The 27,495-nt window shown below is 36.8% G+C and overlaps 3 protein-coding genes across 4 annotated transcripts; 2 read left to right on the forward strand and 1 right to left on the reverse strand.

Annotated features, from left to right (window-relative positions):
* Positions 1–1,969: 1,969 nt before the first annotated feature.
* Positions 1,970–3,900, forward strand: LOC145212787 (histone H2A.J-like). The gene is made up of 3 exons (XM_080081036.1): positions 1,970–2,474; positions 2,708–2,869; positions 3,643–3,900. The coding sequence occupies exons 1-3, from the start codon at positions 2,330–2,332 to the stop codon at positions 3,756–3,758; spliced, it is 423 nt and encodes a 140-aa protein (XP_079937162.1). The 5' UTR covers positions 1,970–2,329; the 3' UTR covers positions 3,759–3,900.
* A 345-nt stretch (positions 3,901–4,245) lies between these two features.
* Positions 4,246–8,792, reverse strand: LOC145212755 (uncharacterized). The gene is made up of 2 exons (XM_080080998.1): positions 6,066–8,792; positions 4,246–5,904 (listed from the first exon to the last, which is right to left on the reverse strand). The coding sequence occupies exons 1-2, from the start codon at positions 7,777–7,779 to the stop codon at positions 4,829–4,831; spliced, it is 2,790 nt and encodes a 929-aa protein (XP_079937124.1). The 5' UTR covers positions 7,780–8,792; the 3' UTR covers positions 4,246–4,828.
* A 1,688-nt stretch (positions 8,793–10,480) lies between these two features.
* Positions 10,481–26,944, forward strand: LOC145213545 (PWWP domain-containing DNA repair factor 3B-like). Of its 2 annotated transcripts, XM_080081858.1 has the most exons (8): positions 10,481–10,788; positions 11,164–11,231; positions 12,120–12,268; positions 15,270–15,399; positions 15,604–16,067; positions 25,594–25,740; positions 25,804–25,918; positions 26,589–26,944. In XM_080081858.1, the coding sequence occupies exons 1-8, from the start codon at positions 10,641–10,643 to the stop codon at positions 26,730–26,732; spliced, it is 1,365 nt and encodes a 454-aa protein (XP_079937984.1). In that variant the 5' UTR covers positions 10,481–10,640; the 3' UTR covers positions 26,733–26,944. The 2 variants fall into 2 exon arrangements, with proteins under 2 accessions (XP_079937984.1, XP_079937985.1); XM_080081859.1 differs by lacking the exon at positions 26,589–26,944 and having other exon boundaries at positions 10,535–10,788; positions 25,594–25,699; positions 25,804–25,896.
* Positions 26,945–27,495: the final 551 nt, after the last annotated feature.

The raw sequence follows: 27,495 nt of genomic DNA on the forward strand, positions 1-27,495 counted from the left end.
AGTTTTTACGAAAATTACATCTGAATTCAGATTTTGCGCCCCAATTCCTGACATGTCCGTGAAATTTCGAACGTGCGTGCATTTGCTTTTCAACAATCATACTCTTCCAGGAAACTGACAAAAGACCACTGCTGGCCTGATCGTTCCAACATGTTTGAGCCCACTAACCATTTGGCCACTGCATGAAGGGAACCGAAAAATTCATGAATTAAAACGAGTCTAATATATTGTAACAATGAATGACTTTTCAATATCTCAAGTATGCACGTGCAAACAACGAACATTAACACGAGATCTGCAATCAATAGTTTGCTTACAGACAGGAAGTCGAACCGCTTGTCAAATGGGTTTGGGTTCGGTTCTGGTTCGCCCTGTTTCGTTTTTTTAAATGTAGCCTATATTTTCGGGTTTTGTTCCGGTTCGGACAAATTAACCGGTCCGAACCGGTTTGCGTTTTTTAAACTGGTTCAAATCCCCTTTCGTTTAATTTTATCATTCATTTCTACCCATTGTCTAAGTTACAGACATATTAAAATGTCTTCAAACTCACATTTAAAATTGTTTATGACATATTTCACCACAAGGTCACTGTACTAAAAGAGAACTCAAAAAATTTGATGACGTTACTTCTTAATATTTTGTGTTTACGGGGCTGACCACTATGCAAAAAGGAGGGTTAATTATAGGCGTAGCCTAGGCCTACACGCATTGTAGCCTAGGCCTATATTAAAACATGCACATGGCATTAACAGAGATTAACTGGGCATTGGCAATTTATTCTTCAGTTTGTTAAATAAAGTTGGTTAATCTCGTGGTCTCTTTTGCACCAATGATTTGACAAACATATTCTGCTAAAATTACACACTCTGCACGAGCCTATTGTAGAAAGCAAATACATCAACCTTATATTTCGAATGCGCGGGTTTTGTAGTGGGTCAGCTTGTTTAGACACCTTTCCTTTAAGTCAGCGGTTCCCAAACTGGGGTCCGCGGTCCTTTAGGGGTCCGTGGGGCAATTTTTGGGGGACCGCGAAGCGGTTGAAGTAATTCTATAATCTTTTTTGGCGTCAGTTTGTGCCACTAAATAAGTTTAAATCAAAGTAGAATTGAGAATCGACTGTCTCCATTGCTAAACAATAATAGCCTTTATTGAATGACAACTATCAAAAATGCAATTGTTCGCGCACAATCGTAATGTTTTTGTCCTGTTTGTGATGTCATATGCTGTCTTTGGATGATTGTTATGCGCAATTTTGCATAATTAGCTAAAATCCTGCAATCAACTTTAGTTTTTATGAAATACACATTTAGGCTTAAGGACCGCGAGCCCTCGAAATAATGGCAAAGGGACCGTTTTGAAACAAATACGAAAAAGTTTGGGAACCACTGCTTTAAGTGCATGTCATAAAAATTATCCAAATCTGAATCCGATTTGTATATTTGAATTTGCGTACCGTAGCCTACCTCAAGTAGGCTATATGATACGGTGGTAGGCAACGATACTTTCGATTTTTAACATTCGGTACGTTACGCTCTTCGTAACGTGGTAGCCTACGGTCAACGCAATACTTACCATACTACTGCCCTCCTTGTTCTTAAGTGAGCTTTTCTGCAAAAAATGTGAAACATGTTACCTTGGGTATTCTTGGGTGCGCTGTTCTTTACAAATTGTAAAAACACAAAATATAATACAGACTGCATTTGTACTGATTCGGTTCAGGTTCGGGTCCAACGTCCAACGCCACGCAAAATATCGGGTTCAATAACTCCGGTTCGTTTTTTTTTTATTAGCGTTTCGGGTTTAATGAAATAAACCCCTCAAACCGGTTCGCAGGTTCGGGTTCAGTTCCGGTTCGACTCCTTTAAAATTACTTGGTTCCGCCTGATTGAGTTGCGCGGGAACCACAAATTCCACTAAAAATTGCATTAAGTTAGTTAGTTAGTGTTCGTTTTTGTTACTTCATTGCTGGTCGATTTTCCTCTGGAAGCTTACTGTTGAAATTAGACCTATTAAACCCAGATTTCTCTTGGAACTTAGGCATCGATTTAAATAACTAAATAACAATGATGAAAAAAGCAAAAAATGTCAACAGTACACTGCAAAATGCAAATGCTTATGAAGTGTTGGGCTGTTGGCATTTTTGCAAAAAACGCGACTAATATGGTAATAGGTAATGTTACGTGACGTGACTTTAAATGTACAATACTGGCTATTGATTCAAGGTTTTTCTCTGGTTTCTCTTGAATGGGATGTAGCATAGAATTGTCCTGAAAAGTTTAACCGCCATCCAACCTTATTTAGGTATTTTGTTCATTAAAAAACAAAAAATATGTCTGGACGCGGTAAAGGCAAGTCAGGTACTGGTAAACCTACAGGAACAAAATCTAAATCAAGGTCTTCTAGAGCTGGTTTGCAATTTCCTGTTGGTCGAGTACACAGAATGTTAAGAAGGGGCAACTACTCAGAGAGAGTTGGTAAGCATCTATCGATGCTATTATAATAGCTTGAGTTTGATCTAAAAATTAACCCAATTAATCTGGGAATTTTGGCGTTTGAGACTATGAATTCTATTGACTTTCTTTTTATGCAAAAGGAAAATCTGCAGGAACCTTGCAACCATCATCCACAACTACCCATTTAATTTGATAAAAAATGTTGACTATTTAAACACATGTAATACTACCAAATTATTCTGTTTGCTTATTAGGTGCTGGTGCGCCTGTGTACTTGGCAAGTGTTCTTGAGTACCTGACTGCTGAAATATTGGAACTTGCGGGCAATGCTGCAAGAGATAACAAGAAAGCTAGAATTGTCCCCCGCCACATGCAACTTGCAATCCGCAATGATGAAGAATTAAATGCATTGTTGGGTACGTACAAAAATATTAGATAAAATTTTGAGTACATTCTTACCATAAAGAGTTCCTTAGCAGTTTCCCAAGCTTTTTATAAAAAATATGGTCTAGATTTTTTTCAGTTTTCAATACCTACGTGCGAGTACCGAATGCCGATTTGCACCATAAGAATACGGGCAACTTTATGCCAATATTTGCTTCGGATAGCACAAAATTAGAAAAAAGTTCCGCCAGTTTCTGTATATCTTTTTCGCTATCATGTGGAGATTACATTTTTCGGCATGTGTGTGTGTGCGCCTGTACCCCGACCATGGCAGACAAATTAGCCAGTGATATGCAACTAAGTACAACACTACACTTAAGTACTCGGTAATCGTACTCGGTATCGAAGGTATATCAATGTGGTACTCGTACTCGGTATTCGCTTCAAAACCTGGTATCGTCCCATCACTAATAATTAATATACCATATTAAATTGGACAGATACTTTTCTTTCTCCAATGATTTTGCAGATTGTATGTTTATTGTTGCAAACCTTTCTCTGCCTATTTACGGCAAAGACAGGAATCATGCTTAGTTGAGCAACAGCCTGACACACATTTTTCTAGTTTTTTTTTTTTGTCTTGCAAATTTGGCCTTGCTTGCACACTACAGAAAAATAAAGAATCAGATAAGTTTAGGACCATGGTTTGCCACAATACCACAGAACCTCTTTGTTGTATCACTGTTAAGAGTTTTTTTGCTAAATTTGGGTTTGAGAATGTTCTTTAAAAAGTGTTCTTTTGCAGGTAATGTCACAATAGCACAAGGTGGAGTTCTTCCCCATATTGCACCAGCACTTTTACCAAAACAAACTGGTGCTAAAAAGGCACATCCACCATCATCTCAATCACAGGATTATTGATCCAATTTTTGTTTCCACTGTACAAAAGTTTTGGGTTTCTTACTTTACTGATTTAGCAATTAGTTCAACCACTTTACGATATAACACTGCCTGTCTTATATGTTTCTCATTGTAAAAATACATGTTACGATATTGTTTTTGATCTATCTTGTATGGTTGCAAGTAGTTTCAAAACTTGGAATGTTAAGATAAGACTCCAACTTCAGCTGAGTAGGAACTATGCAATGTTATGCATGTGTGTTGAAACCCAAATGAAACTTTTAAGGACAGTTTTTATGGGAACAAAAATATGTTAAAAGTTGGTACATATGTTAGCACACACAAATAGCACCTACAGTCTTTGGGAAACTCAACTTATGTACCACTGTGGCTATTGTGATGCTCCTGGGTTGTAAAGCGCTGCTTCGCCACTTTTTGTTTGGTATCAGTAACACTTCGCCTGTTGGTGCATCACATAAAGTGGCCAATGAAAAACGCTGGCACCAAATCAATTAACCATTTTATTGGCAGGTTAATCCCGTTTTTTCTGCAGGCGAAAAACAAAGCATCACCAAAATGCATTTTAACACATACAAGACGGAACATATCAACTATTTGACCACAGCGGGTTGGGGAATTAAATCTGTTTGTGAAAGTCCTGGTTGGTGAAGAAAAACGACGTACCAGTATCTTAACAGAAAAGAGCAACATCCATGTTTTATATTTTGTTGCAGCAATAATTAAAACCTATACTTGGTTCACACTGGTAAATTCAAATTTAACTCAAAGTTGAATATTGGAAATGTGACATAAATAGAGCAAACAACTTACTTTGATAAACAACCTTTTATTGTAACTATAAGGATTTTAATAAAATCATAGCAACACAAAACAGTCAAAATGTCTGAAACAACTAAGCAACACACAGACGATACTTTTAGTGCAGTACATAATTATTTATTTGCCTGAAGAAGTTAAGAGTTCATTGACAGATGACACGGCCTTACAAGAGTATACTTTTAATGCATTTGAAGTAACTTGAACGGTTGGAATGTAAGGGTTCCCAGCCTAATCAGGTTTTAGCTTATCACTCAATTTACAAAATGGGATGCAGTCTGACAACTATCTATCAAGTTTTCACATTCCACTATTTTTGTATGATTGTTTTGTTTTTTGAAAAATTGTTTAGCATTTTGAAGAGCCTTTAATCCTTCAGCAGGATCATTGAAGTGAAGGAGGCACTGGCCGATAGTAAAATAACAATATGCTAAATAACCCACTTCTGTTTTGGAGATAATTTCCAAACAAGCATGAGAATACCTTGATGCATTTTCGTATTCTTTCAAAGCAAGACTAGCAGCTCCCAGCATTGCATCACATCTCGCTACCTCTTGAACTTTCTTGTCATTGTCAGACAACAACATTTCTTTTGCCTGCTTCAACCACTCAAATGCTTCATCCATTTTACCAAGTTTAAAAAAACAGCACCCCATTCCGAAAAAACGGTCAGCTTTGATATTAAGATCATTTGAACCAATACTTTCGTGTTTGCGAATGTTTAATTCAAGTTTAAAGCATGTTACAAGATGACAATAGTTGTGCTGTTTCATTAGGTCTTCTCCCAATGTGGAAAGTGTAGTAGCAAGCAAATCCAATTTTGTGTAGCTCTTAAGATCATCCCACAGATTGCTTGCTGAAGTGAAATGTTTGAAACATTGAGTGTAATCCTTACTTTCAAAGTATGATTTTCCAAGGCCATAATGGCAGGATGCAATGTCTTCTTTGCATTCATTATTATTTGCGTCCCTTTTTAGTTGCATTTCTAAACGAAGTAGTGCAACTTCAAAATACTGAATAGCCTTCTCAATGTCATGTAAATGAAAATAGCATTTAGCTTTTCCCATTTGACAAAGAGTTAGTTGTGCTTTTTTCGGTATGTTTCCTTCATGCATCAAGCTTTCTGCTTGTTCAAAATATTGTAAAGCTTCTTTGTGTTGGTTACATTCCAACAGACACCCACCAAGTTGTACACAAAGAGAGTGCTTTTCTAGAAAAGATTTGGATTTTGACAATATTAACTTTCTCAGTTTTATTTCTTTTTGTATGAAGATTTGCTTTTCATCCGACAACCCATGCTCAGCAGCTTCATGGTAAACCATAGCAGCATCTGTAAAAGTTATATAACTATTTTCCAATCGAGTTTGATAAAAATATAATTTTTATTTATTTTATGTAACATGCTAGATTTTGTAATAACTAATTTTTTTAAGAAGCAACCCAGCAAAACGCTTTGCATGGTATTGTAAACAAACAAGAACTTGTATTTACCACTAGTGTCTATGTAAAAGGGGTCAACTTCAAAAATCTTCTCATACACCTCGGTCGCATCCTTGAACTTCTTGAGCTTAACGAAGCAAAAAAATTGTGTTCGATGACAAAGCATTCGTTCAGGATCATCATCATCATCTTGAGGAAGCTTTTTTAACAACAAAACTCCTTCTTTAATGGCATTGTGGTACATTTTCAGCCAATAAAAAATTGTCATTTTATTAAACTTGTCAAGGCTGCAGATTGTTTTATCACTTTCACCTCTACAAGCGATTCGTACAAGAGAATGCAGTTGTAAAACAATTTCAAAATATAAAACAACATTATCTTCCCCTAATATCTTGACAAGTACTTTTAAATCAACCAATTCATATTGTCCTTCATGTTGTAGGTAGACTCTTAAACGTGCTTCGCAAGCAAGAGATAATGCAAACAAAAAAGCATCCATCATTGCTGAAGTTATCACATCTTTTTCATGTAGTTTCCGAACAATATCAAATGAGGACTGCATTGGTATTTTATGGATCTGACCTAATGCTGCAACAAACAAGCTTGTGCTTCGGTAAATCAAGCGCTTCACATCAAAAACCTGTTTTCGATGAAAACTTGGAAGGGTTGTGAATGGACTAAAGTTCTTAAAATCTTCATCTAATCCGCTTGACAATTTCTGAATATCAAGTGAATTGGAAGTGCATTCTGTAATTCCATTTTGGTAAGCATTATACACACCAACAGAACCTGATACAAAGCAGGTGTTGACCAAAACTTCAGCAAGACGATAACCATTTTTGACAGCTTCCTTACTTTCAAGGTACTTCAGCATTTCTGATACTGGCTTGATCAGTTCAGTTTTCCATTCCTTATTTTTTGTTTTACTTCTTCCCAATGGAAATTTCGAAGCATGTGGCATCATTCCATCAAACGAGATTCCTCTTGGAGTGTATTTGTCAAAAAACCAGTCATTTTCTTTGCAGATTTGATCATTAACATGTGGAAGGGAAACATTTGGCACAATTGTTTCACCCAAATTAATCACAATCACATGGAAAATAACTGAAACCCATCTGAAGTAATCCAGTATCTCCTCATAATCACTTCTTTTTTGAACATTGTTTTCCAAAACATATGCATGTTCAAAATCAGAGTATGGGGTAATTTCATTTCTAGCAAGTGAACCCATTGCAACAAGAGCATATTCACATGGTGGAGTACCTTGAACTAATACACAGTACTCCATAATGTCATGCATTATTGCTTTGTATTCACTAGTTATTTTGTTTTGTATTTCCTCAATGTATTTGACTTTTAGATTTTGATCAATTTTTTGAGTGGATTTAATTTCTTGCAGTGAACTGCCTACTTTGTCTCTCAAATACTTGAATTTGTAAAGAACTTCTTCTGATTTTTTTACCAGATTACTTTCATATTTTTCAGCCTTTGCAAGCTTTAATATTTGGTTGCAAAGTTTTAAACGTTCAAGTTTAATGTCTTCAGTATTTTTAGGATCCCTTGCAATTGCTGCATTCAACAAAACTGCACATCTAATGTATGTAATTTTCTGCTCATGTTTATCAGTGCAGTTCTCTGACATTGTTTTGTAAACCATTCCCATTTGATAGAGGATTTCTGCACTCTGTGCAGGATTTTTTTCCTTTCCATTGTTATCACAAAGTTCTCTTAAGGTACTGGACAATTGTTGATTTTTTTCCTCCATTGCCTTACAATGAGACTGGCTGAAAAGTAAAACATTTAAGCTTTATTCAAAGCAACACTAACAACGTTAGAGCATTGTAAGTCATGTAGCTCTAACCAGACTAGAGCAGATGCTTTTTAATGTTTTTATGTTCAATCACTACTCAAAGAATTGTTCACAGTATAAGCATGATTTTGATTTGGCAACCACAATTTGCTTTTTATACATGGAACTTCTAGTCCTGTTTTTACCAACTGGTAATAAAAATACCAAACTTTTACTGATTGAGGCTTTGAAGTAATATTTTTAGGTGATGCACCAAAAGCCTTCCACCCAACAGGACAAATAATTAGAAGAACCTAAACACACTATTCTGATGAACAATGTTTTGAATCAACACTGTTAATGTAAGTAAACTCATTTCTGACAAACCAACACTGATTTACCAACATAAGCTAAGAAAAACATAGAAATTTTGAGTGAACTTGTGAATGATCAAGCTATTTTCAGCTTGGTGATGTTTCAGTGCAATTTTAAGGCGATGTGTTTTTTCACTTTATTTCAACTTTTGTAAAAAAATGTCATTGTAAATGTTTTGTTTTTTCAAGAAATAGAAAAACCAAGGGATCCCCGACTATTTGAGATGGGTTTATTTTATTTGGTTATAGAACACATCGCAACACAGTAATTGCATTAGTACCACATTACAGTGGATCAACCGTCAACATGCGTATTTAGAACTTTGGTAACAGACATAAAATGTGTCCCTGCTAAGAGTAAGAGGCGGCCGTTGTTACTGGGCTGTGTTTATGATAATTGTTGGCCCTAGCTAATACCTTGTGAAAACATGCACGCCATTTTAGACAATAATATGTAAAATTACGTTAAAGTAAGAGTATACAATATTAAAAGATTACTTTGCAATTAGCAATTCTGTGAAGTAAGAATACGACATTGCAAACGTTGACAAGTATTTCCAGCTAAACTGAAGAAACGGGAACTAAATTCTTTTCACGAAAGGGTATTTTTAGATCTAATGGAAATCATAAAAACATATTTTTTGAACGATTACCGTATTTATTCGATTGTAAGCCGCATGTTGAGGTGTTAAAAAAATAATGTAAGCCGCCCTCCATTTACAATCGAGGGCGGCTTATATTTTAATTTTATACCGAAATTATTTCTACACTCCAACATTTTTGCGTGTACAGATTATACGTCGATATACGTTCTGTTGGGTACAGTTATCAACGTAACTTACAGATATGGGCAAATAGTCATACCATTACCATATAACAACAGAAAGATGTATTAAGAAACAATCGTATCTAAAATTCCAGCGTACAAACGGCAGCTAAAAAAACCAATATAAGCCGCGGCTTACAATCAAGTAAATACGGTACATAAAAAGAGCAAAATAATATTACAAAAAAATAACAGTTAAATCATAGTTTGCCAAGTAACTGCGACTTCAACAAAACACGCGACTCCATGAAACCAATCATCAAATATTGGTTGTTGGAACAAACAGGCGGATATGTTGTTTAGGCCAGGGTTGAAGAACATTTTGGTTCATAAAGACCACCCAACGTTTCATCGACCATTTTCAGGTCTAGAGCAGTGGTTTTTAAACATTTTGTTTTACATAATGGTTGTTTTGTACTTTTTTCGAATAGCATTCATACCCCGTCTGTATATAAATTCACAGCTGAAATTGTGAAAAGTGTTGAAAAGACATTATCAATGTAGAAAATATCCGCTTCGTATTAGCGGTTTAATTCCTACGCCAATAGGCTACCCAGATAATCAGACTAAATTATAGGCCTGAGTATGGCCTACTCCAGTAGTTCTCAATAGTTCTGTTTCGTGGCTTTTTGTTGTTGTATCAATAAACACAACTTTAATAATAAGTTTCCTCATTAACTTTTATTTGCTGGTGCGTCGCAAGTCCAGAAAACTTCCTAGGGCCGTCGCAACAAAAAAAAGTTTGAGAACCACTGGCCTACTCGTTATCGATGGTTATCGGTGATTGCCCCATGCCATCACTATTATATTTAGTTTTGTTATAGGTTATGGAAATTTTCCAATCGTTTTAGGATCAGGTCTAGAGGACTTTAGAGCATAATATGGGCAATATAAAACAGGATTCGGCATCCCATGCCCCATAACTTCCACGTTTCCAGCACAAAGAGCAAACATTAAAGTGCAAACAAGGGATGGCCCGATAATACCGCATAGAAAATCGACATTCTAAACGCTCGGCATGGTAGGCTACTCTTCGATACTTCGGCGTATTGGACCAAATGTCCGTACCTTTGTAAACGGGTAAAAGGCAGCATACGCTATGCTGCTTCTTCTATTAAAACAAAAAAATGATTGGTACTAGTTTGCTTAACGTACATGCGCGGCGGATGATGCACCCAAAGCCCTAAACTAAGATAAAAAAAACAGATTGGTTAAACTAAAGGGTCGTTATCGCACTATCGTTTATTGCAGGGCACCAGCAAGGATTTTATTGTTACCATTTCCTTGCATTGATAAATTATCAAGTTATTTAGCCTATCGTAACCCACCCGAAACGTTTGTGTGGTATTGTCATGGCAAAATGTGTACAATCTTATTTATTATCCGGACTAAAACTAACTTATCTGTGCAAGGCTTGCTAAAAATGATTTGTCGTGTGCATCCAGACGTGACTCATATGCACTACGACGAAGGACTGGGACTCGGTGCCGAGGTTATATGAGTTGGTTGTCCATAGTTTGTTGTTGCTGGCGTAACCTTACCTTCGGCTTAATATTTATATTGTTTTAGTGTGTTTTTTATAATGGTGTGTTGATTACAATGGTGCAACCAATAAATAAGAACCTTTGAGAAAAAACATGGGCAAGAGAAAGCAAAGCTCTTTAAGTTTGCCATGCAAAAAGTTGAAAAAGACCAAAAAATGTGTTGGTTGTTCTACATTACCCGAAGTATTTTTTGATGAACAGGACTTAAACTTGGACAGCTTTGCAGAAACAAGTTTGTTAGGTATGATGATCTTTTATTGGACCAAGTCTGCAGAGTATGATAGCTGCACCTGGGACTTTTTTTAATTCTGCACTGAAATGTTTTGAATGCACAGGAAAATTTAGTGTACAGAAGTACAGCCTGAACCTCCTAAATCACTTGTGTTGTACCTGGCGAAAATGGTAGTCCTGTACAGGAAACTCTACTTACTTGTCCTTAGGAATCTAGACATATTTGCACCATGAAGTACTATTTGAATTGCATATACACATTTTTGCTTGCAAAAACAAGCATGTTAGTCTTAGTAGGTTGATGGTATATGTAGTAAATCATTATTACATAGGCTACGGCATATATACATTGATAGTATACCAGAAACCACCTTTTTGTTTTCAGATGAATCAGTCTTGTTAGCAGATAATTCTAACCAGTCAACTTCTGATGAGGATCTGGACCTGCCGGAGGTAATGACTTCCCTAAAGTTGACAGACACTATCACTCTCTTGTACCACATTCATATTCTGATACAAAAATAACATAGTCACAAATGTGCAATTTATTGGTTGTCCAAAGAAAAGAGGCGGATACCAATAATCGGTTCTAACTTTTAAGCACAGCACGGATCACTATGTTTGACCTAACAACACCAAACTTTCTCATGGTTCTTTCTTGAAATGCACTATTTACAACTTTGCATGTTTGGGGACCTATGAGTTTCTGCTTGCAGAAACAAACTAAGGTTATGAAATCAGTGACTAATATAGGACCCAATATTTCTGTGCAGGTAAGTTGTTTGACAGGTTTCTTGTGCTCTGATTGTAATGTGATTTTATAATGGGTTTGATATGGAAGTTGTGCAAGGTCACCCAGACTTTTGGACATTTAGTTTCATTAATGGCCTAACAACCCTCAGCTAAAATTAGAAATGGGAATGTTCAACTTTGTATGAGTGAAAGGTTTGTTTAGTTTAATAGTTTTGTTAGTTATAGCAACTTAGGTATTTACTGAAAAGTGTCATGAAATTTTTGCTGACTCCCCAGAAAATTGCATTTTCTTACATTGTTGCAGGGTAAAAACCTTTATAATCATGTTTTATAAATCTAACAAATGTATCTATGATTTATGATCAACAACAACTGCATAACTTTCTGCTTTATGTTGACAAACAAGCTCCATTTTCTGTTTCAAATTTTTCAGATTACTGTCAATGTCTAAAAGATTTTTAAACCAATTGGGAAATGGGAGTTTAACGTGACCCACTCTAAGACAATATGTTTGCTGTGTCAATGAAAGCTTTAAAGCTTTGCAGAAAAATGACAAGAAATGATTCATCACAATTTGTTATTACATAGGGATTGATGAGTTTACAAGATGAACAAGATGCAATCAAATCTGGTGATGTTGTTTGGGTAAAACATGATGCTAAGGACTGCTTTTGGCCTGCATATGTCAAAGAAGCATCTGGCAAACACATTAAAGTGTTTTATATTTGCTATAACAGGTTGGTTAGACTTTTAAGTAACTTTAGCCCTAAAAAGGAATACAGATAGTTTTGATTTATTGCTACTCTAATTTGACAAGTTCTTCGTTTAGATTGCCAGAATTAGGATTATTCAGAAAATGTAAAAACCAGTGGTTCTCAAATTCGTGCCATTTGGCCCAATTAAAAAAGATTGTATAATTTTAGGGTGAAAAAAAAGAAAAATCTGTCATATTTTTTTTAAAGTTCTTGGTTGAAAAGTGAATCTGTACTTTTTGCAATGATAAGTTTCTACAACTGTAGCAGGTATGTAGCATTAAAGTCTGTTCAAGGCAGATATAGGGCTTGGTGCATTTTAAGAGAAGAGTGATATTCAGAGCTTTTACAGTTTTTGGCAGATCATCATTGTTCTAAGGCAGGGGTCCGCAAATAGTGGGTCGCAACCCAAACTTGGGTCGCGAGACCTTCCAGTCTGGGTCGTGAAATATTTTAAATTTCCCAAATATAAGCATCGCATCTACAGTATTAATGAATTTTGGCTTTTTTCAACCTTTTAATCATTATTGCATTGTTACGTATGACCACATGACTGTGACATACAGTCTATGTAACAATGCAAAAAGTTAAGCGCACCTATGTAAGCATGCATTTTCTGATTAGCTGTGTTCTCAACACAGAGCCACCAGTTCTCATTTGTTAGAATAAATACGTTCGTTTACTTATTGTTTTATGTGAAAATAGCAACTGACAAAAGCATAATAGCAGTCTTAATATTGATATTTAGTTGAGTATTTGCCACAGACTTGATGCTTAGGTCACGAGAATTTAGAGCAGGGGTCACCAACCTTCTGAAACCCGAGGGCTACCTTAAGATAACCAAATGGCTCGAGGGCTACCAGTTCAAAACATAAGTATAAACATGTTGAAACAACGTGTTTATATAAAATGTGTTTTGTGTCATTTTTAAAAACAAAAACTGCACAGTTTTTATGGGTCCCCTTCCCTGAAGGGGACACATATTGATTTTACTCAAAATATTTTTTCTTTTTTTCTTTTTTTTTCTTCTACCCAAAGTTTGTCCGACTCGTTTTTCCATCAAATCCTTGATGGATTTGGATGAAATTTACACAGATGGTAGATGTAGTTATGTAGATTTGCATCCCACTTTGTTTTTGTTGATAACCCCAGTATTTACCCTGCTAGCCCCCTAAAATGGGTATTTTTTCCCCGAAGTTTGTCCGACTCGTTTTTCCATCAAATGTTTGATGGATTTGGCTGAAATTTACACAGATGGTAGATGTAGTTGTGTAGATGTGCATCCCACTTTGTTTTTGTTGATAACCCCAGTATTTACCCCGCTCGCCCCCTAAAATGGGTGTTTTTACCCCGAAGTTTGTCCGACTTGTTTTACCATCAAATGTTTGATGGATTTGGCTGAAATTTACACAGATGGTAGATATATTCATGTAGATGTGCATCCCACTTTGTTTTTGTTGATAACCCCAGTATTTACCTCGCTAGGCTCCTAAAATGGGTGAGTTTTTAAACAGTGTCAGAATTGACTGAAATTTGGATTTCTTGTATAGTATGCCATTTATAGGTGTCGATTGTTGTGTTCAACCCTGTAGTCCTAACATTTACCCCACAAGTCCCCAAAGTGTAAAACGTATTTGTATGCTACTGGGCACCACAAACAAAATATTTCTTTGGAGCAATAGTGTTACAAGGGCAACCAGTTGTATGTTGCTCATTGGTGGGTTGCTTGGTGGTCGTTTTTGCGCCATGGCAGTTAGAGGCTTGTTAACAGCTGAAATTTGCAGTACTGGATTTGGGCTGAAATTTTGCAGTACTATTGATTGAGTCATGGTTTTGATATATTTTTTAGTTTGTGTGTCGAACGCAATTAGTTGCCCTACTAGCCCCCTAAAATGGGTCAGTTTTTTAAAACGTTAAATAGGACATACTTCAAACAATATCTGGGGTGAATCTAATTTTATAGTTTGTATTCTACATAGTATTATTATTTAAGCCCAGTGCCGATCACTGTGTTTTACCTTACAACACCCGACTTCCTCTTGGTTATCTCTTGAATTGCATTATTTTCAACTTTGCATGTGTGGGGACCCATGAGTTTTTGCCTGCAAAAACGACTAAAGTTATAAATGATGATGGCTAATATGGGACCGAATACAAAATAAGCAAAGGAAATATATTTATGTTTTAAAATAGGTTATAGTGTATATGCAAGGGCAATATGTGCTAAGCCACCCTTCTAGTTTTTAAAACTTTTTTACTGTTCTCACTAAAAATAAAGCTGTGGAGTCCTGGATACTACTACACCAGGTCGCGACGGTCGCTAGTTGGTTCCGTTGGGTTGTCGTTCAGTACGCTATTTTATTGCAAATCTTAAATAAAAAAACAGGTGCTGTAAAAAACAGTTGTCGCAGCTTTGTCATAATTTTATGCTTAATATTTGTGTCATTTCAAAAAAACACTTCTGTCCAACTTTACACTCGTTTTAGCAATTAACACTTTGACTCGATGGTATCGCATTTAGTCGCTCGTCGGACATCTATGCATGGGCTTGGTGTTAAACACCCCTGGTCTACAACATTTTAGCGTACGACGTTCCAGGTACTACTTTTTGTACTAACTGCCATTTATACCACGCGTATGACGTAACAGTCAAATGTCATGATTGTTGCATAATACTTTGTTAAGTATTATTTGCCCAATGTTAGATAAACGTCTTGCATCACTTTTAATATAGAATCCACACAAGGTGCAGCATTTTGCGTAAACTAGAGGCGCTACTGACTTTTTTAGAACTAGATTTAGAGCAATTTTGCAAAATGCTTGGGTCGCGAGAATTTAGAGCAATTTTTTAAGGTCGCGCCAAAAAGTATTTGCGGACCCCTGTTCTAAGGTACTTGCTGAAGTGCACCGAGCCCTATATGAACAGCTATAACACATAAAATGCTGATAACATATTGACAAATTACACCTAATGATGCATTTCCAGGTTTGCAAAAGGAGAGAGGACTTTTAAATTTGCTGCTAATTCCAAAAGGGTGAAAACTTTTTGTTCTGTTAATAATATAACACTGATTGAGGATGGAAGGGAGAATACCAGACTTTATGATGAGAAGCAGGTGGGTTTTTGTTGCTGGAATATAAAACTGAAGGTTTAAATATCATTAAACCGAATAGATGTATAAGTGGACGGTGGACCCATGTTTCGAATCTAAATCCCAAAACTTTTCTACAAGTATAAATTTAGAATAAAATTTTCGTAATTTAGACATAACATTCATATTGCATGAAAAAGCAATTTAATTTGTTTCTTTGCTTTACAGCCTGTTGGTTTCGGTCCTGATGGAAGATTTGCTGCATTTAATAAAGCAGTAAATTTAGCTGAAACATATATCCTTGAACAGGGCAATCAGCGGTTTGCAAATGAGCAGGATGTATTTGATTTCTTCCAATCTGACGGTGTGTCATTGTGCCACCAAAAATGTGTTGAGGAACAAAAAACTGTTGTTCCACCTCAATGCACAATCAAGCCCTGTCAACCACCAACACATCTTCCTACCATGCCTTTAAAAACTGATTTAACTACACACAATGTATCTGTTCCTACTGCTGTACATTGTGAAGCTGAGATTACACCTAAAAGGTCCAGAAGTAGAACTGCATTCAGCTCGGAAAGTTTTCTTCACAGCTTTAACAACAGAAATACAGACATTGTTTCGTTTATTATTGATGGTCAATGCTCCAAGCACTTAAAATCAGTCCTAGATGGATCAACTTTTTCCATGAGGTAAGAGTCTTTTAAAAATAAACCCAACATGTCTACTGTGTAGTCCAGTGGTCTTTGTTCTTTTGATCGAAATTATTCCATTTCTAGGGTACTTACTCAAAATCACTCCCTAAGAGATTTTTATTATGGGTCCCCTTCCCTGAAGGGGACACATATTGATTTTACTCAAATTGTTTTTTTTGTTTTTTCTTCTTTTTTTTCTTCCCAAAGTTTGTCCGACTCGTTTTCCATCAAATGTTTGATGGATTTGGCTGAAATTTGCACAGATGGTAGATTTTGTTATGTAGATGTGCATCCCACTTTGTTTTTGTTGATAACCCCAGTATTTACCCCGCTCGCCCCCTAAAATGGGTGTTTTTACCCAAAGTTTGTCCGACTCGTATTTCCATCAAATGTTTGATGGATTTGGCTGAAATTTACACAGATGGTAGATATATTCATGTAGATGTGCATCCCACTTTGTTTTTGTTGATAACCCCAGTATTTACCGCGCTAGCCCCCTAAAATGGGTGAGTTTTTAAACAGTGTCAGAATTGGCTGAAATTTGGATAGCTTGCATAGTATGCCATTTATAGATGTCGATTGTTGTGTTCAACCCTGTAGTCCTAACATTTACCCCACAAGCCCCTAAAGTGTAAAACATATTTGTATGTTACTGGCAGGGGCGTATCCAGAAATTTTTTAAGGGGGGGGTCCAACAATTTTTTGGGGGGAAATCCCTAATGACGTCATTATGACGTCACACGTCGTTTAAAACGACGCGTTATGCGGCAAAGCACTTTTTCCAAAATTGGCGGTTTCTCTACCCATCTAATTGACAGGAAGAACAGGTAATTTTAGCGAAAGCTTTGTAGTTTTCTGATTTCGCCGCTGCTATCTAGCTTACTCAGCCAAACTGCAGCTGCAAAATAAGCGTGACTGTCAGGTAATCAAAATCGTTGCTTTAAAAAAAACAGGGTCCAATTTCTAAAGAACTAAATCTCTTGCTCACGAATGTACTAAAGGTGGTAACTGCAGAAGGCATAAATTGTGCCTGGCAAGTAACAAATTACCCTAATAACATAACTCGATTTACATGGATCTAATGTTTTTGGCAAACTATTACGTGTTTGGCGGATTTAAGCAACACAACATTACACGTTTTTAACACTTTTACATTGTTCAAATGCAAAAACAGTTTGATATGTTGCACTTAGTGCAGTTACCACTTAGCAAGAAACTGCTACCAGCGTCCTAGCCGGAACGTAACTTTCCGATTGTTAGCGCATAAACCTCCTTATTAAACCCTTGTTACGTCACAATTGGCGATTAGATAACAAGCGAATACAAGAGATTGAAGGCTCGCGTCTTTGAGATAACGACTCCCTGTTATCACTCAGCGGTAAACGGAACGATTTTGGCCTATTTAATTTACGCACAACTTTTTGAAAAGGGGGGGGTCCGGACCCCCAAAACCCCCCCTTGGATACGCCACTGGTTACTGGGCACCACAAACGAAATTTCTTGGCGCAATAGTGTTACAAGGGGAACCAGTTGTATGTTGCTCGTTGGTGGGTTGCTTGGTGGTCGTTTTTGCGCCATGGCAGCTAGGGGCTTGTTAACAGCCCTATGACGTCAGAAACATTAACGGTTGTTGCTCAAAACACCTCTAGTGGTCGAAATTTTAAACATTGGCGGATTGGGCTGAAATTTTGCAGTACTATTGATTGAGTCATTGTGGTTTTGATATATTTTTTAGTTTGTGTGTCGAACCCAATTAGTTACCCTACTAGCCCCCTAAAATGGGTCATTTTTTTAAAACGTTAAATAGGACATACTTCAAACAATATCTGGGGTGAATCTAATTATGGGTCCCCTTCTATGAAGGGGACACATATTGTTTTTGTCCGTTTCTTTTTTTTGTCTAACGCTGGTTTGTTAAACGCGTTTGGTCAAGAAAGAGTGCTTCAAATTTATTCAAATTTGCACAGATGTTACATATTAATCCAAATTTGATCCTCCTGAAGTTTGACCCCAAATGACCCAGCGGTTCACCGGCAGGCCCCCAAAACGTAAATTTTTTAAAACGGCTGTACTGACTAAAGTACATCATCTAGGAGTTATGTGCTCTGTTGGTTGGTGCAATGTGATGTTTTCTGAAGAATTTTCTAACTTTTAACAGGATTTACCCATTTTTACCCCCTAAACCCCCAAATATTCGTTTCTGTCTAACGCTGGTTTGTCAAACGCGTTTGGTCAAGAAAGAGTGCTTTAAATTTATTCAAATTGACACAGATGTTAGCTATTGTTTAAAACCTGATCCTCCTAAAGTTTGACCCCAAAAGACCCAGCGGTTCACCCACAAGCCCCCAAAACGTAATATTTGAAAACGGCTGTACTGACTAAAGTACATGATCTAAGAGTTTCATGCTTTGTTGGTTGGTGCAATGTAAGGTATTCTAAATACTTTCTAATTTTTTATTGGATTTACCCATTTTTTACCCCTTTAACCCCGAAATAATCGTCACCCCTTAAATCCCGAAATAATCTTATTTGGTTTTAGGCTAGAAATACAAGGCCTAATGTGCTAAAATTTCAAACAATTGTTTGCAGTAGGTTACTCGTTTAGTATTCTAAAATTTGCCTTAATTGGCCAAATAATGACTTTCACAGCCCATTGTTTGTGTACATTGTCAGTCAGACAGAAGTCCCACGGGGGTGTCATTCACTGGTTTACGATTAAAACGGTTTAGTGCAGAGCGGGAGGGATCAGCTTTACGTCCGGACAGACGTTTTAAGCGACAGTCTTTTCAGTGATTAGAAATCAGCTGTTTTTGCGCAGCAATGCCATGTCGTTTTATAAGTTATCACTCGCACTTTCAGCGAACGTTTTACGCCTAAGACGTAATTTAAATTCGATAAAAGTGCTTCGGTTTTGTAAATGTCAAGCAAAACATTGTTGATCAACATAAAGGTGAAAAAATAAACACAATTTCTTTTTATAGCCGTAATAAATGGTCTTTAAATTCTCGTTGTCAGCTTGGCCGCCGCATGACCACAGGTCACTAAAGGTCAACTTGTAGGTATTACAAACACAGTTAAGATCGAATTTTCGTCACAACGTAGCTTCATTATTTTTGACAAATCAATACTCAAATATAAATTAGGCAAACCGGTATTGTTTTACACTAAGTCTGCTTGCTATTGAAAACGGTGTCAAAAGAGGTTACTAAAGGTCAGTGAGAGGTTACTAAAGCTCAATGGTAGTCGTTTTGCGAAACAAAGTTAAGTAAAAAACAATTTGTTATGTATACCTGTGCAGCTAATGGCTGTTTAGTTTATAGTGTCTGTAATATAACTATTAAGGCTTTGTAGGAAAATTTGTTTAAAACCCGACCTTGGACGACAATGTCTGGGTCGAAGCAAGAGATTAAATTGAAGTATTTGTATCGTTTTTTTAATGTTTTTGTAATTTTATGACAATAATAGTGCAAAAAGGAAAATAACAATTTTTTTTTATTGTTGGGTTAATGCTTTCTAAAAATTTGTCCTTAAGAATCTAAAAATCACCACAACATTTGTTTACCGTAAATCCGCACAAACATGCGTGTGGGGACCCATCAGTTTTTGTTTACAAAAACAATCATATGTGTAGATCAAATGATGTGTATAGTAAATTGGTAAATATCGTATGGAATATATAAAATGGAAGTATATCAGAAAGCCACTCTTCTAGTTTTATAGTTTGTATTCTACATAGTATTATTATTTAAGCCCAGTGTCGATCACTGTGTTTTACCTTACAACACCCGACTTTCTCATGGGTTTTTCTCTTGAATTGCATTATTATGGGTCCCCTTCCCTGAAGGGGACACATATTGTTTTTTCTTTTTTTCTTTCTAACGCGGATTTGTTCCCACGTTTTGGTTAAGAAAGAATGGTTTAAACTTTTTCAAATTTGCACACACTATAGATATTGGTCTAAAGATGGTCCATGTGAATTTTGACCCCGTTTGATCCCTCGGTTCACCCACAGGCCCCCAAAACGTGAAATTTTTAACGTGGATTTGTTCCCACGTTTTGGTCAAGAAAGAATGGTTCAAACTTTTTCAAATTTACACACAATATAGATATTGGTCTAAAGATGGTCCATGTGAATTTTGACCCCGTTTGACCCCTCGGTTCACCCACAGGCCCCCAAAATGTGAAATTTTTAACGCGGATTTGTTCCCATGTTTTGATCAAGAAAGAGTGGTTCAAACTTTTTCAAATTTACACACATTATAGATATTGGTCTAAATATGGTCCATGTGAATTTTAACCCCGTTTGATTCCTCGGTTCACCCACAGCCCCCCAAAACGTGAAATTTTTAAAACAGCTATACTTGCTAAAGCAGATGATTCTGGAGTTTCATACTTTTTTGATTGGTACATTGCAGCGTATTTTAAATTATTTTGTAACTTGAAGTTGTATATATCCATTTTCACCCCTTTACCCCCAAATATTTGTTTGTTTGTTCACATGTTAATGAGGTCAGAAATACAAACTTAACCTGCTAGAATTTTAAACAGCTGTGGATAGGGTGCTCCTTGTAATAGTAAAAATATGTTTTTACATGCTGTCTTTTATCAAATTTGTGCTCGCTCAGTGCAAAGCTGACACAATGGGAGTGATCGACGATAGTGGCGCTGTGCAACGTGACTTCTTAAACTGAAGGGGGTGCAAAAATTTTTTCGGAATTTGGTAGCGCGCAGAAAATTTTAGTAGCACATATGTTTTTGTGCATGTTTCTCTTTCCACCTAATGAACAACCATTTCGCTATTAATAGCTGTAACACAGGTTCCTATTTTACAATAGGCCACCAATGTTCTTGTTTATAATCTAGTGATTTAAACAATTTTGATTTATCTCACAATATCCCATTTGCTTGTGCCTGAAACTTTATACCTAATCCATAGATTGAACTGACCAGTTTGATGATTGGTTTAAATTGTTAGTGACGTCACTATCTAAGTGTTGCCTGGACATTTGGCAATGTTTGCACACAATAGCGTACAAAAAGTCCTAACCCGCAAAATATATTTATACCAGTTTTTATACCCTAAAAATAAGTTTAAATCGACGCATGACCGCCAACACATATACTTCCAAATACAGTTTCGCAGCCGCACTAATTTGTCTCCGAGTACGCATACGGCGACAGGTAGTGGAGCACTGTGCTTCGATAACATTACGGCACAGCCTGTTGGCATAGGTTTTGGAATTGGGGTTTGGCCGATATCCAGTTTTTAATCAGACGCCTGACGAATCGTCGTTAAAATTGCTGATTCGGCAAATCGGTCTTTCAGTTCGTCTCATACGTTCTCAGATACAAACAGCAAACGTCCAAACCTGACGCAGAAAATGTGTTGCAATGACAACTGACTCAAAAGTGTAAAGTAACAGTTCGCAAAATTAGTTGCCGAATCAGATTAAAACAAGCTTTACTCGTTTTTAATGTGTGGATATTGCCACCTAACTATCGAAAGAGTAGCGATGTCACACATAGCATCAGGTATCGGCGCCGACACAGTATTATCGGGTTCACCTTAACTACAGCAACATTTGTTGATTTATTTTTTACGACGCATCATACAAAGATTGGAAATTATGACCTCAGCTTATTTGTTGTGAAAAAAATCTAATAGCTACAAATCCGTTGTAAATGTTTGTGCGGCGTTGAGTGCTTGTGCGTTGAAAATTATTTTGAGACACACGTGTGCGATTGCACCATATCGACGACGATTAGCACGTGTGACATCACATTCGCGCCCAATGTATAAGCATGCTTATTATGAGAGTAAATGTTTTTTTAGGTTACAAAAGAGAGTACGGAAACCACTACTTCAATTGATAACAGTCACGTCATGTAAATTGATGATTGCACCTTTTACACAGTTAGCATCGCGACAGTGCCTCAAAAATTAAAAGGCTTAGTATGCGACTAACGTAATTCGGGCGCGGCTTGATCCAAGCGTGTTGTTCGGGAAAACAATATTGTAGATTGTTGTCTAATCTCTATTTTTCCGCTAGTTGTGCCACTGCACCAGTACAGACGAATCCGGTTAATCGCATACCGGTTAATCGCATAATCCGTTTAATTGCATCACAATTAAAAATCCCAAACCGTCGCCCATCGTTTGTTAAGAAAATCGTCCGGTTTATCGCATAAACCGGATATTCGCATCGATTTTACACGAAATATGCGATTAACCGGATTGATGATCTTTATGTGAAAGTGGAACAGCCCGAGTATTTGGAATAAAAAACGACGATTTGATAGTAAAATCCTCCGGAGGTAATGTACGCGAAAAAGACGTAGATGCATTTTTGCATTCCACACCAATAACGTTGAAAATGACACGTCTCCGACCATAAAATATTTTGGAAAAGTTATTAGGAGATTAAATCGGCGTTCAGTGTACCGCTGTGCGATAACAAGGAGTCGTTATCTCACAGCCGTACATTGATCCTTTTTTATTGCCTTATCTAATCGCCAATAGTTTAAATCAAGCGTTTAAATAAAGAGTTCAACGTGTTAAAATTACGAAACTGGTGTTCCGTCAAAGACGCTGATTGTAATTTCTTACTAAGTGCGAACTGCACCAAATTCGAAGTGTTAAACTGTATTGAAATTTAAACAATGTTAAATGTAAAACAGCTGTTGTTTAAAAAAAATGTTTTCTGTTATATTGTTCAGGACCCGCCAAACACGTAATGGTTGTAAAAAATGTTAGATCGCAAGTAATCACACCATGTTGTTTATATTCACGTAGTTGGTAACGTGCCAATGATTGCCATATTTTGTCTTCTGTTCGTGACCTTGCGCAACTTATCAGGTAAAATACCGATTAAGAAAGGCATTTATTCCTGTAGTACGGTATTTGTTGCTGCTTTAAATTTTTGAAGTAACGATCACACGTTGATCACGTGACAGTCACGCTAATCTTGCAGCTGCAGTTTTGCTGAGTAAGCTAGAAAGTAGCACCCCAATCTGAGTCGTTAAAGTTTTGCTAAAATCAAATATTCTTTTTGTCAATTGGATAACGGGTTATAATAGAAACTGATGCAGCTCGCCTTAGTGCCCTTGCGCTGTAGAATGTGCCAAAGTTGTAAGTTTGACCCGGTTTCGGTCGTGTACTTTCGGGTTTGGGCTTGCTTACAAATATGCACCTAGCACTTTGCCGCTTAACGCGTTGGTTTGAACTAGAAAACGAAATAGGTTAGAAACAACAGGCCATTTTACGTGTGTATTAGGCGAGAGGCCTGGCAAGACTAAAACAAGACTAAAACGTCATAAACCGTCTTCATAGGGAAGTTCCCAAATTTAAATGTTGGGCCGCTTAGCTACGATGCGATGTAACATATCTTTTCAAATAAACCTGACTGCAAGAGAAAGCACAAATCTAACGAACTGTGGCGTGTGCGCCAGTTAAGAGTGTGTGTGTGCGTTTCTACTGTTTCTTTAACACACTTAGGCGATTGCACCATAGCCACGACAGTTAGGAAGCATGACGTCATGTATTGCGCTGAGAGCAGCAATTTTTTCAATTCCCGGCAACAAAAGAGAGAAAATACTGCGCCGTTGCCACTGCAACTTTGTTTCAGCTGGGGAAGTGAAAATGAGCACTTTTGTAAACGGCGTGTACTGTTTACATAGCAACCGGATTATCGCATAATCCGGTTAATCGCATCAAATACCCTTGGCAAATCGATGATGCAATTAACCTGATTCGTCTGTACTTCATTATTATTCTGAGAAAATTATGAAAAAAATATAAACCACTTTTTTTTGATTGGTGTGTTCAACCCTGTAGCCCCAACATTTACCTCACAAGCCCCCAAAGTGTAAAACGTATTTGTATGTTACTGGGCACCACAAACGAAAGATTTCTGTTGCTCAATAGTGTTACAGGGGCAAGGAGTTGTATGTTACTCGTTTGTGACTTTCTGGATTGCTTGGTGAACATTTTTGTGCCATGGCAGTTAGGGGGTTGTTAACAGCCCTATGACGTAAGAAACATTAACGGTTGTTGCTCAAAACACCGCTAGTGGTCGAAATTTTAAACATTGGCGGATTGGGCTGAAATTGTGCAATACTATTGATTGAGTCATTGAGGTTTCATATTTTTTTAGTTTGTGTGTCAGACCCCATTAGTTACCCTACTAGCCCCCTAAAATGGGTCAGTTTTTTAAACAGTGTCGGGATTGGATAAAATTTGGGTAGTATGTGGACTATGCTATTTGTAGGTTTCAGTTGATGTGTTTTACCTTGTAGCCCCAACATTTACTTAACTAGGCCTTAAAAATAAATGAACTTTTAAAAAACGTCGTAATTACATGAAATTTGCAAAGTTTATTAAACATACTAAGTCCTCAAATGTTATGTTTTGCCCTGTAGCACCACAACTTAACTAACTAATCTCTAAAATGTGTAACCCTCTTCACAATGTTCGAATTGAATGAAAATTGGACAGCTTGTAGAATTTGCTATTCATTTTTTGTTTTACCCCATTATGCCACTACTTACTCCTTCGTTTCTTTCAAAAAGAACGTTAAATAGGACATACTTCAAACAATACCTGGGGTGAATCTAAATTTATATAGTTTGTTCTCTACATAGTATTAATATTTAAGCCCAGTCCCGATCACTGCGTTTTACCTTACAACACTAAACTTTCTCATGGTTATCTCTTGAATGCATTATCTACAACCTTGCATGTGTGGGGACCCATGAGTTTCTGCTTGCAGAAACAACTAAGGTTATAAAAGACAGTGGATGGTGTGGGACCCAATATAAAATAAGCATAGGAAATATATCAATGTTTTAAAATAGGTTATAGTGTATATGCAAGGGCAATATGTGCTAAGCCACCCTTCTAGTTTTTTTATACATTTGACATCAACTTACTTAGATTCAGCAAATTGAATGATAAAAACACTTTGCAGTTTGGGAAGCGCTAGTAGGCCTATTTAAAAGGTATGGCCCATCACCACTCACCTAACAAAGCCTGAATAAATCTGCATTAAATTAATTGCCCAACCTTGCTCTTGAGATTTACAAACAAAAAACACAAACAATCACCAGCAAACACAATTTATTTAAATAGCATGTTTAAGCTCATGTGTCCCAAGTTTGTTTGCAAGACAAATAAAATTGTAGTTGCTTGTAGTGTAACGCTGAGTGTGTATTTGTATGGTACAATAACCATTTTTAAAATCGCGACCCTTGGGAGTAAAATTGTCACAATCGACCCCTAGGTGGACATCCAATGCATGTCATCCAATGCTAGAACATGAAATCCTTTTCTTAATTTGGTGCTTTGCAGTTGTGTGTAGTCCCACAAAAGTAAGCCAATGCATTTACAGGTATAAGGTTGCATGTGCGACTACTTATGCGTGACGTCAATGCATCAAATGATGAACTACATTTCACTGAAATTGTGTTAAAGTTTTTGCATTTGTGGTATTAAGCAAAATCGTATAACACTATTTCTTTATGTTAGAATGGAGCAATACCTTAAAAGGTGGCCTAAGGGATCATCAACACCGGTTACAACGATCCGATTTACAGATATTCCTTATTTTGAAGATGAACAACAGTTACAAGAAGTATGCTCCTATTTAAATGAATTTATTGGCAGATGTTCAATGTAAGACCAAAGTTTTTTGAGTATGAGACCTTGTGTAAACAAAAAATACTTTGGATATTTTAGAAACTGCAATGGTATTGTTCAACAAGATGACCTCCTGTTTACTGTTCTTTTGCCTGAAGCTTCAATATATGCTATTTCTAAAGTACGTCGAAGAAAAATTACTGTTGCGGAAAAAGTAAGGAAGCCATAAATATTTTTTACAATTTATTTGCGCACAGCATATGCACTTGGGTTGCAGAGTTAGAAGTTAAAAAAGATGTCATAATTATTGGTCCCCTCCCCTGAAGGGATCTTCTTGATTTCACTCAGTCTTTTCTTGTTTTTTTTCTTTTCTTTCCGCCGAATTATATCCATGCACTTTTGGCATCAAGTCTTTGGTAGATCATGATGAAACTTTTACAGTTGGTTGATATAGTTAATTAGATGTGCCATCTGCTTCGTTTGACTTGATAACCCCAATATTTATGCCGGTAGCCCCAAAAATGTAAAACGTTTTGTAAGTTGCTGCGCACCACAAACAAAACATTTCTGTGGTGGAATAGCATAATAAAGGCAACAAAACATATGGTACCTGTGTTTATGCAATACTTAAGGGCGTTTTTGCACATGCCAGTCAGTATTTATTGATAGCCTTATGACTGCAGAATCGTTAACAAATGTTGCTAACAACACCACTAGTGGTCAGAATTTTTTTGTTTTATTGGCCGATTTAGATTAAATTTTACATGACTGTGATTGGGTCATTCTGGTTTCATATTTTATACAACCTGTGGTGTAATGGTTTAGGTTCTCTCACATATTATGTTTGTTGGAAACTTTATTACTAAAATTTTTTTTATCTGTAGATGTATATGCAAGGTTGCAAAATGCAGCGACGTGGTTCAGACCCACAGTTAAATAGACCTTTGACTGAAGAAGAGCGTTTTTCGGTCCAAAGAAGAATATCTGGGTTAGCTGAAGATTTGGCCATACTCCAGCCTACCTGCTGAATTATTATTTTGCGGACAATCAATAAATTTTTAAATCATATATTTTCGTTTGTTACATTTTGCTGTTTATTTCGTGCATTTTTGTACCATTTTAAGTGTTACAATGTGTCTGCGAATCCATTGTGTTTGGTTTCCGCAAAATCCTAAGTTGCTGCAGTTTTGGTTGGTATTTGCATGGGATTTTTTTAAACGAACATGATTGATGTGTGTCACATAGTTGTTGCAAGTTTATGATTTAAATGTTCAGTTGTAGCAGGATTTTTCCAGCACTGGAAATAGTGTGAAACACTACACTACTGACACAGAATGAGGGAACGGCTGCTGAAACGATTGTAAATAGCTTGAAAACATTGCCCTAAAACACATGAAATTGCTTTTGTGGAATTTAACCAAGCGAAGCTTAATACTACAGGTCGCCAAATCGGCCTAGTTTGGGTTCGGCCGAAACTGAATATTCGGCAGTTTCGCCAAATTAACGGAATCATGTATGACGTCACACGAAGTCTTATACAAAGCTTCTGACTCGGAAACTGTAAACATGGGTTTTCAGGCGAACTTGTGTTATCACAACAGAACAGTTATGTTTCATTATTATTATTTTATATGGATCGCCAACCTGCCAATGAAATACTTTTTGTCTGGAGTTGACAAAACAGTGTTTTTTTAAGGTGTTTTGGGGGACCGAAACGGTCCCCCAAATTTCTCCAGCGGTTTCCCAAAATTTGGACTTGCAACTACAACTACAGTTTTTGGTATTAAAATG

Source organism: Phallusia mammillata, chromosome 2 (assembly GCF_965637545.1).
Source record: "Phallusia mammillata chromosome 2, kaPhaMamm4.hap1.1, whole genome shotgun sequence".
In the NCBI taxonomy this organism is placed as follows: domain Eukaryota; kingdom Metazoa; phylum Chordata; class Ascidiacea; order Phlebobranchia; family Ascidiidae; genus Phallusia; species Phallusia mammillata.

Excerpts from the sequence above, each read along its gene's own strand:
- LOC145212787 (XM_080081036.1), top strand. The coding sequence starts at position 2,330 with ATGTCTGGACGCGGTAAAGGCAAGTCAGGTACTGGTAAACCTACAGGA. Across the intron at positions 2,475-2,707 it reads CAACTACTCAGAGAGAGTTG|GTGCTGGTGCGCCTGTGTAC; the intron begins GTAAGCATCTAT and ends TTTGCTTATTAG. Across the intron at positions 2,870-3,642 it reads AGAATTAAATGCATTGTTGG|GTAATGTCACAATAGCACAA; the intron begins GTACGTACAAAA and ends GTTCTTTTGCAG.
- LOC145212755 (XM_080080998.1), bottom strand. The coding sequence starts at position 7,779 with ATGGAGGAAAAAAATCAACAATTGTCCAGTACCTTAAGAGAACTTTGT. Across the intron at positions 5,905-6,065 it reads CTTTTACATAGACACTAGTG|ATGCTGCTATGGTTTACCAT; the intron begins GTAAATACAAGT and ends TAACTTTTACAG.
- LOC145213545 (XM_080081858.1), top strand. The coding sequence starts at position 10,641 with ATGGGCAAGAGAAAGCAAAGCTCTTTAAGTTTGCCATGCAAAAAGTTG. Across the intron at positions 11,232-12,119 it reads AGGATCTGGACCTGCCGGAG|GGATTGATGAGTTTACAAGA; the intron begins GTAATGACTTCC and ends GTTATTACATAG. Across the intron at positions 12,269-15,269 it reads TTTTATATTTGCTATAACAG|GTTTGCAAAAGGAGAGAGGA; the intron begins GTTGGTTAGACT and ends ATGCATTTCCAG.